The sequence below is a fragment of the Toxorhynchites rutilus genome, chromosome 1 (assembly GCF_029784135.1).
Source record: "Toxorhynchites rutilus septentrionalis strain SRP chromosome 1, ASM2978413v1, whole genome shotgun sequence".
Lineage (NCBI taxonomy): Eukaryota > Metazoa > Arthropoda > Insecta > Diptera > Culicidae > Toxorhynchites > Toxorhynchites rutilus.
The window spans coordinates 67972277-67982332 of NC_073744.1; the positions used below are offsets into that span (position 1 = coordinate 67972277).

A 10056-nucleotide genomic window follows, 5' to 3' on the forward strand; every position below is an offset into this window, starting at 1 on the left:
AATGTTGATGTCAAATGTCTTCAAAATGCACGAATTTTTTTTTGACTTTGACCCTGAGAAAAACTTGTACTTGTGTGTTTTTTCGGTTTAAAAAAAAATCAAATATTGACGACTGTGCGATACTACAAATCAGGGTTTCTCAAAGTGGTCGATATCGACACCCATGGGTCGATTTCGGTTTCCCAGGGGTCGACAGAAACAAAAATTGATTTTGGGGGTCGACGGGGTCTGAATATCGACCCCTATAAAATAACACAAGTTCTTATTTGAAATATTTAAGAGGCTTCACAAGTTGTGTTACGTGAACCACCCTGTTATAAGAATGACCAGGGTTGCCACATTTGATCCTGTAAAATTTTCTGAAAAAAATCTGTACATCTGTATTTTTAGCAAAAAAAAAAATTATTTGTATCAAAAAATTAACGAATAAAATGGAAAGAAAGGTTTATTTTCATTTTGCATTTATTGTTCTTATTTATGGTTTGCTTAAGTCGTATCTAAACAACAAAATAACTCATAAAAAAATTTCTCATAATTTCATTTGCTTTTCTTAAATTTTCCGTCAATTTCATCCTTGACGCTCCTCCTTGAGCCGATACACACTACTTTGCTTTCAAAATAGAGCCTATCATTGTGGAAGACAACCGATATCAGAACTTTGTTTTGTTGGCATTGTGAAGCAAGAATATTTACTCAAAACACGCTGATGAATGTGGAATTATCAAAAAGTGTCCCAAAAACATCCTTAGCAGGAATGGAGAAGTGTGGTGGCATTTCATATGGTTCAACATTTTCATAAATCAAGGTACATAGCTTCATGACTCAACGATAAAAAAACAAAGCTTATAAGTAAGAAGGTAGACAGATAAAATGAACTGTAATTAATTTAACATTTAAATTTGAATTTGAAAAAAATATCTTTAAATTCTGTATTTTTGCAGAAAATCTGTAATTCTATATATATATATATATATATATATATATATATATATATATATATATATATATATATATATATATATATATATATATATGTATATATATATATATATATTTATATATATATATATATATATATATATATATATATATATATATATATATATATATATATATATATATATATATATATATATATATAGATATATAGAACAAAGAAAAATTCGGCTAGTAAAAAAACCTGAACAGGTCTGTGCAAGGTAATGTGTTTCAGCGTACGAGTCCTTCAGGCGTGTTTAACATTTCTCTGTATTTTAAACATATACGCGTTTTAACACGTAGGAAGTCATCATCAAATTGTCCAAACATGCTCATGATATTTTACTGTATAACAAACTTGCTCTTAGGTTGTATTTTAATATGCGTTCTGATATACGTTGGAACTTCAATGATAATGTACTCAACTTCTAATTTAATTCAAGAGATTGCAAGGTATTTACATAGCAAAATGAAGTGAACAAAGTGATTGAAAAAGAATTTACAAAATGCTTGATCATCTATGTGCATGGCATAACTTCTTTTTCATTTCAAGAAACTTGAGATGGGTCGCAATGATGGAAAAATCTTATTCAATTATTATAGACCAACAGATTTTCTCTCCAGCTGGACGAGTCTACAATACCCATGAAGCTCTGTTGTTAGGGTATGTTCAATATATTTGCTACCTATATGATATCAGAGGAGAATCGATCGGTTTTTTGTACCGAAAAAGCTATTCCAATCGAAGAACATTGAGACTGATGGTGCACCATCAATGGTTGGTCGTCATCGTGGCTTTACAGTTCACTCTAAGTTACAACTGCGTAAGGTGCTGGCCATTCACTGCCTGATTCACAGACAGCATTCAGTAGCAAAAATCTGAGCCCTAGGTCGCATCAGTTTTTACTATATGTTATGAGTGCTATCAAAAACCTTCGAAGCAATTCTTTGAACACTCGATTATTTGCTCAGCTATATGAGAAAAACGACGAAATCTTTACTCTCGGTTACTTCTACACGCTGGATTTCGAGAGCAAGAGTCTCTTGCATAGCAAGATTATCAGCTTTTTTGAATTTGTGTTTCAGCTGCAGGGTGACGATTTAAACTTGATTGCAACAATTTCAATAATATCGGTCCTTCTGACAAAACTTCAAAACAAAATTTAAGCAAAAGAGAGTATTGAGAGAGTGTTTTGTTTGGTTAAGGGGGTATTCTAGTCTAGAAATCTGAAAAAATCGAAATTTTTTTTTTACCATATTTCTGTAGTTTAGGCATTCAAGAATATACTCTAGAAAGGACTTATCGAAAATCCTATTATTTACCTAGTTAGAGCCATCTTAGTGATGTGGTATCTAACCTGTTACGGCCATCACAATGAACTTCAAACGCGTTTCTCTCGGAACTAGTTTTTTTCTAACTGGCGTACACGATATCTCAAGTTCTACTGAACCGATTTATGTCAAATTTATATGAAAATAATCTGCATACATCTCTCTATCGCATGAACCAATAAAAAATTATAACTTTTTAATTTTACTATTTTTAAAAAATCGGTAAACGCAAAAAAAAACGTTTTAAACAGCATTTTTGTTTTCAAACGGCCGCCATTTTGTTAAAACCCATGTTTTTGACTTGTCCGAGGTTCATGCCATAGCGACATCTTTACTGATTCAGAATCTGTTCGATTTTTTTGTTTCAGATAACCAGAAGGACTGGAATCGTGTACGCCATGGCACAACTTTTTTTTGAACACCCTCACTTCACCAGCATGTAACTATTCTAATTATGAATATTTTTTTTCCGTCCTATTTTTGTTTTATTGTTGAAAGATAGATAAACGAATAATGATATAATAGATAGTAAAAATATTCTTTGTTTTATTTTTACGGAGTTCGAAAAAACGTCCGAAATTCGTGTCTCTACACTAGAATACCCCCATAAGTCGTTCGTGAGTTATAGTGTCGCAAATATGGAGCAAAATAAAGAGAAAATCCGACATATTTTACAGTACTACTATGACAAAGGCAAAAATGCATCTCAAGCTGCCAATATAATTTGTGTAGTTTATGGACCCGATACAGTTTCCATTTCCACCGCACAACGATGGTTTCAACGTTTTCGTTCTGTTGTAGAGGTCGTCGAAGATGCGCCACGCTCGGGAAGGCCTGTCGTCGAAAATTGCGACAAAATCGCTGAATTAGCCGAGAAAGACCGGCATAGTAGCAGCCGTAGCATCGGCCAAGAGCTGAGGATAAGTCATCAAACCGTTATTAACCATTTGAAGAAGCTTGGATTCACAAAGAAGCTCGGTGTATGGGTGCCACACACGTTGACGCAAAAAAACATCTTTGACCGTATCGACGCATGTGAATCGCTGCTGCATCGCAACAAAATCGACCCGTTTCTGAAGCGGATGGTGACTGGCGAAGAAAAGTGGGTCACTTACGACAACGTGAAGCGCAAACGGTCGTGGTCGAAGCCCGCTGAAGCGGCTCAGACGGTGTCCAAGCCCTCATTACCGGCCAGGAAGGTTCTGTTGTGTGTTTGGTGGGATTGTCAAGGAATAATCTATTATGAGCTGCTTCCCTATGGCCAAACGCTCAATTCGGACCTGTACTGCCAACAACTGGACCGCTTGAAGGTAGCACTCATGAAGAAGAGGCCATCTTTGATAAACAGAGGCCGCATTGTCTTCCATCAGGACAACGCCAGGCCACACACTTCTTTGGTGACGCGCCAGAAGCTCCGGGAGCTCGGATGGGAGGTTCTTTTGCATCCGCCATATAGTCCGGACCTTGCACCAAGTGACTACCACCCGTTTTTGTCCATGGCGAACGAGCTAGGTAGTCAGAAGTTAGCCACAAAAGAGGCCTGTGAAAATTGGCTATCCGAGTTTTTTGCCAATAAGGAAGCGAGCTTCTATAATAGGGGTATTATGAAGTTGGCATCTCGTTGGGAACAAGTCATCGAACAAAACGGCGCATATTTGGCTTAAAACAGATGATTGTAACTAATTTTATGAACAAATGAAAATTCAAAAAAAATACCGCAGGACTTTTTTGACAGCCTAATATTATATGTCACTCACTTGGACGCATTACACAAGGATTTTACTAAAATGTTTTTAGATCTTCAAAATTTTCAAATTCCCCAATGGATAATAAAGCAGTACTATATCGCATCCATGGAATGAGCCAATGTGATAATGCAAGAGAATTTGATTATCATAAGCACAGATGAGGAGTTCAAGCAGGAGTACAGCCAAGGTTGTCATATGTTCTAGTTATAACGAAACATTGAAAAACAGTATCCTGCGATGTGAGACATTGCTGAAAAATATATTCTCGTTTTTCCATCATCATACTTTGACGAAAAAGGTTTCATTATGGTTACAAACAACGCGAAACCAGGAACTATTTGAAAATCAACGAACCCGGAGATTCAAGGCTTTAATAAACTAATATTGAACCGTTGTGGATAGATTGGTTTGCGATAGGGATTGTTAACCGGTTTTACCGTTACCAGTTTTATCGGTAATACCGGGTCATTTTTTCATTACCGAATTACCGATAATTTTACAATCAATAATCGGTAATTTCGGTAATTTTCATTTTTACACCATAAATAATATTTTCCTTTATGCTACTTCGAAATATTACTCGAGAATCAAAATAAGATCGAGAAAACACAACCGGCAGTGTTGAGCCGATTCTAGGACTTCCGAACCTCAGTTTAAAAAAAATCGCTGCTCGATCTGAAAACGAAATACAGGATAAGCTTTAGCGATGAAGGACTGACAACGATAAAAAAAATTGGTCGATGCTCTCGAACCACTTTTGGTCGCTGTTGAACTGCTATGCTGGAAGAACTGCGCCCTTTATGAAGTTGATGTCAGATTGCAATTTATGATAGAACAGCTATCGGAACAATCATCAGAAATTTCGAAGCAGTTGAAGCCCTGATTGAAATGATTGCAAAAAAAAAATCCGTATATACAGATTTGTTATAATGACTTCGGAATTAATCATGACTACGGCGTCTTCTATCAAACGTCACGGTCTGCATTGATCAAGCAGGCGTTTGAAAAAGTTCGTGATATGATGAAATTTGAGCTTTATGGTATTGATTCAGTAATTGGACAACGGGAGGGAAAAAAATCCACTGGAAGATGCAGAACCTGCAGAACAGTTACTACCCATCTTTGTGAAGGAGACGTAAGCGACAAAATCATGTGAATCACATTCTTTGTAGAGTCCAAACATGCCTGTCATAGTGGATTACTACTTAGTGTTTCCTAATAGATGAATATAAGAAACCATTGAAACACTGCTCATATAATTACTATTTTCTGTACACTGCAGTGTGATGAACAAAGAGAAGCAATTATGTTTTTTAATGTTATAATTACCTGAATTTCTGCATTTGAATCTTCAAGTAGATAATGAAACAATCAGATCAGTAGTAAAATTAAAATACTATTGGTTCATAGTATTATAACTCCTCGGATTCGACATCGAATTATTCCACATACTCAGCATTTACTCATACCGTTGGTGTAAGTCACTCCTCCATCTTTATGCGATTGATCGTAATATCGGTAAATCATGTTGCTAAAATTACCAACATTGCAGATTGCCTTTACAAATTCAATTAATTGAAAAAACACGAACCTGCTGTTCTTATCATATCCCAGAGTATTCATGAAAAAAGTACTACCATAGACTCGCAACAAATCCAGAGCACCTTTTCCAGCAATTTCACTAAATTTCTTCCAAACATTCTTGAATTTATACGATAACAACTGAAACTACCGACAGAGACGTTTTGACTTTTATCGAAAATGTAAATACTAACGCAACAGACAGAGCAACCTGGTGATAACGTCTAGCTGTGCGAACAAATGTTCATTGAAACGATTAATTGTCCGCAAGCGTTTTCCAAATGGAAAAAATATGTTTTAATCCGCAGAATCTCCTAGGCCATCTTTTTGCCGATGATATCCTTCAACTGGACAGATTATTTCATTGGAAAATCGCATGGTTACGCTTGTAGGCAAAAAAAACAACAAAATCCCCACACTAATGGTGTTGGTGATTACGTCTCCTATGCAAACATGGGCAGAGTTGAGCATCAGGAAAAACTTGAACGAGATTGCGGCAATCAAAGGTATGTACGTCCAGCTCAAGCTCATCGTACATAAACGGATTGATGAAAAACCTAAGACAAGAGTTTTTGAACACAGGGTATCAGAGGCTAACACATGCCAATGGTAATCGATGCTCTTCATACTGTGTGCCTAACATCATTGAACTCTGAATGTGCGTTTTCCTCTTCTGGAAATTTTGTTAATGAGATCCTATCTAGATTAGAAGACATCAAAATTAGCATTATTTGTGTCCTTAAGTATCACTTTAACCAACAAACTAAGTAGCAAAAATTAACAAAATCTTTCAATAATGATTATCAATAAAAGCCGGTACTTCAAGTAAATACTTTATTTTAAAGTTTTTTTTAATCGGTAATTTACCGGTTTTACCGGTAATGAAATTTTCATTACCGAATAACTGGTTATTGAAATTTTGGCACGGTAATGCAATTCCTAGTTTGCGATTTGAATGTTTTTATAGCTTGTGAGTAATTTGTATTGATAATTATTCATTACACTTGATATTTACTAAATTTTATCTCTATTTATTTTGTTCAATATGATAAGAAAACTTTTTTTCTGTATTATAGTGACGTTCAACACTTTTGGCTGATTTGTCAACATTACTTCTATTTTTCGGAAGAATGTCGGGAGTGTGAATTGAACTCGCCACTACGCCAGATCTCCTCCGTGAAAAAATAATTTATTCTTTCAACAAAGCTAAAGATTTCAAAAAGCTAAAGATTTTCAAAGAAATTTGGCTATGGGGGTTGAAGGTATGACTTAAAAAAAAGGGGTCTCTTGCCCAAAAGAGTATGAGAACCCCTGCTGTAAATGAAGTCCGATTGAGCTGATATTTTGAATAGTGTAGTTTTTCGTGGGAATCAACATTTTTAGTTATAACGTTCCGTTTGAAAATTCATTTTTCCCATACATCCATTGACACTCTAATGTATTTATCCTTTGACCTTTGACACATATTTAATGTAACAGTTCTTCCATGTTATTATTTTAAGTACAAATATATGTTCTTTTTATGTATGTATTTTTGGTTTAAATGACAAAAATGCATTTTGAATGATGAATTATGTTACATATTTAACAAACTTGGAACCAATACGATTGAATTTGTATGGATTCGTATTAGAATAAATGATTCCTTATACGCTTTTCGCTTTGCGGCCAAGTTTCGTGGAACGTATCTAGGCCGTAAAGCGAGGTATGGGTGTAGTTTATTTGCAACATGATGTTTTAATGTCTACCATTGCATCAATGCATCGCCGTGTATTGATAATATGTAATGGAAATATTACTTTTGGAACAATACATTTTACTTTCAAGAGTATTCACTATTTATAGGCAATCTGAAATATCAATGCCTATTTTTTGAAAAAAATAATGATGCCTTGCATAGTTCTTACAAAGCGTTGGTGATATAAAATGAGAATGGCCTTTTTTACAATATTTTTTTCTTTGCATAGTTTTCATCATGCATTGGCGAATAAAATAGTACCGATTTTTCAGCACACAAATTTTATCTTACATTGTTTTCCTCATTTGTTGGTGAAATAAAATATCAATGGCCCGTTTTTCAGCAAATCATTTTTACTTGAATAGTTTCCATAAGGTTTTTCTAAAAAAATAAATAATAATAACCATTACCACGGGAATAAGTTACACTTCTAATAGCTTTCACTATTTATATTTCATATAAAATCGAAAAACCGTTACACACGATAGAAAATACAATTTAACATTCTGATAAAAATTTCCATTTTTTCGATTTTCAGGTCGGGGTCCCTCCTTACGGCGTAATAACAAGACTGAACTTGACCTTGTATCCAGAGGTGCGAGACAGGAACTATCTGAGACTTTGGAAACCGCATTATCAAATAGTAATTAATGTTAATTCAACTTCCGAACATTCGCAATTCTTGTCTTCGAGATGAAAGGAAATAAATGAAACAATTTTGATGACATTTTCAAACACGATATATAATTTTTCCGAATATTTTCTTCAATATTAAATTGTGCTATTGGCATTAAATATTTGTATATAATCTTACACGGGGGGTACCACATCTATATACTTATGTCGTCGTTCGTCGACTAATTGCGAGCTTTGAATTCACAGTGAAAATCTGTTCTTGTCTGTTTTTTTTTTCAAAGAGTTAAAATGGATTATTGAGAGAAACAATCCATCTTCACACCTTCTTTGTCGTGTTTTTCAAAAGCTGCTCGATAAATAAATGATTTATTTTCTATTCTGTACAACGTTTACGGTATGCATTGGAGAGGATGTATGCATTCGAATTACCCTAATATGACTACAGTTTTACACAGTCACTCCTCCGGGGGAAAATTGGAGGAAACAAATGCTTATCAGCTATCACTTACACTGAAGAACGACACCTACTGGTTACAAACAAAAACTCCAAAATAGTAAACAACAAACAGCCTTCTATCGCAAGTTAGAGTGATTGGTCACAGAGAAATATACACGCTCGCAAGTATGCAAACACAAACGCTCAGTTCCCCCGCCTCACACCGATCGCAGTGCGTGTCCGAGCCGGCTCAAATCAGTCGGGCTGGTATCTCCGGGGGGACCGGTTCCGGTGTTTCCAGCGGGCCGGCCACCGCCACCACCGGCGCCTGGCGGCAGCGTGAGGTTATGGTACGAGGTGTGGTGAAAATAGTGGGGAGGAATCGCCCCGAGGGGTGCCATCATGAGCAGCGGATGGATCGGCAGGTCGTACGCACTGAAGGCTGGATGTGGGTACGGGATGAATGGCGGGATGTTTACTCCGGGTAGCGTTGTTGCCGGCGGGAGCGTTGGAACGTGAAGTAGCCCCGGTATCCGCGGACTGTCGTCGAGAAGGTTGAGTTTGTCGTGGGAGATTTTGGCAGATTTTTTGTGTGTTTGACTTTTGAGCGGGCTCGAACGACCATCTGGGGACATGAGACTTTCGATGGTGAAGGATCGCTTTGGCCGCAGAGGTGTTGTTGTGGTTTCCGTGATGGAGATCGGAGAAGCTGGAGCCGCGGCGGATATTGGTGAGGGAGGCTCGATAGGCGAGTGTAGCATTGGCTGATGCATCGGGTCCACCATAGTGGGACAGTACGCTTCCGTGCCGGAGTTTTGCGCCAGGAATATCCGATTGATGTTGGCCAGAGCGGCAAGTTCTTCGTTCAGAATGTCCTTGTCGGTTTTGTGTAGCTTGAAGCGTTTTCTCCGTCGGAGCAGACTACCGTTCTCGAACATGTCGAATGCTTGGGGATGAAGCGCCCAGTAGGCCCCTTTGCCAGGTCGATCTGGTCTTCTTGGCACCTTGATGAAACAGTCATTAAAGCTAAGATTGTGGCGCAGCGAGTTCTGCCAGCGCTGGGTGTTTTTCCGATAGTAGGGAAAACGGTCCGTGATGAACTTGTAGATGTCACTTAGTGGGAGCATTTTCTCGGGCGAGCTCCAGATAGCCATTGCCGTCAGCGAGATGTACGAGTAGGGTGGTTTTTGGTCACCGTATGATTCCCGAGATGGTCGCGGCATATTGCTACACTGAACGTCACTATTTGCACTCGAATTAATGTTCTTGGAACTGATAGGAACTTTGTGTTTACCCGTGGGATCATTACTCGCGACACATTACTTTTCACCTATTCGGCCAATTTTTGCACGCACTTTCATAGTACCGGTGTTGAAATACATTCATGAAAACTTTAGGTCAAAGTCGAAAGCACAAAAATCAGCAGTGGATCGCACTCGAAACGCGGTAGCACAAAACAGCGCGAGTTCAACGCGAGACTGCTTGGTGTACGGCACCACTGGTAACGCACACGTTCCGTTCTCTCGCTTGTTTGTTATAGACTGTTTTATCAAATCAACAACCGAAGGTGTTGAAATGTAGAATGATATGTTAAGCAGTGGCAGCGA

The 10056-nt window shown here is 37.3% G+C and overlaps 1 protein-coding gene across 1 annotated transcript; it reads right to left on the minus strand.

The window, feature by feature from the left end:
• Positions 1 to 7924: 7924 nt before the first annotated feature.
• LOC129774813 (fork head domain-containing protein FD4-like) lies at positions 7925 to 10056 on the minus strand. The gene has a single exon (XM_055778806.1). It carries the CDS (start codon positions 9670 to 9672, stop codon positions 8668 to 8670), a length of 1005 nt encoding a protein of 334 aa, XP_055634781.1. The 5' UTR covers positions 9673 to 10056; the 3' UTR covers positions 7925 to 8667.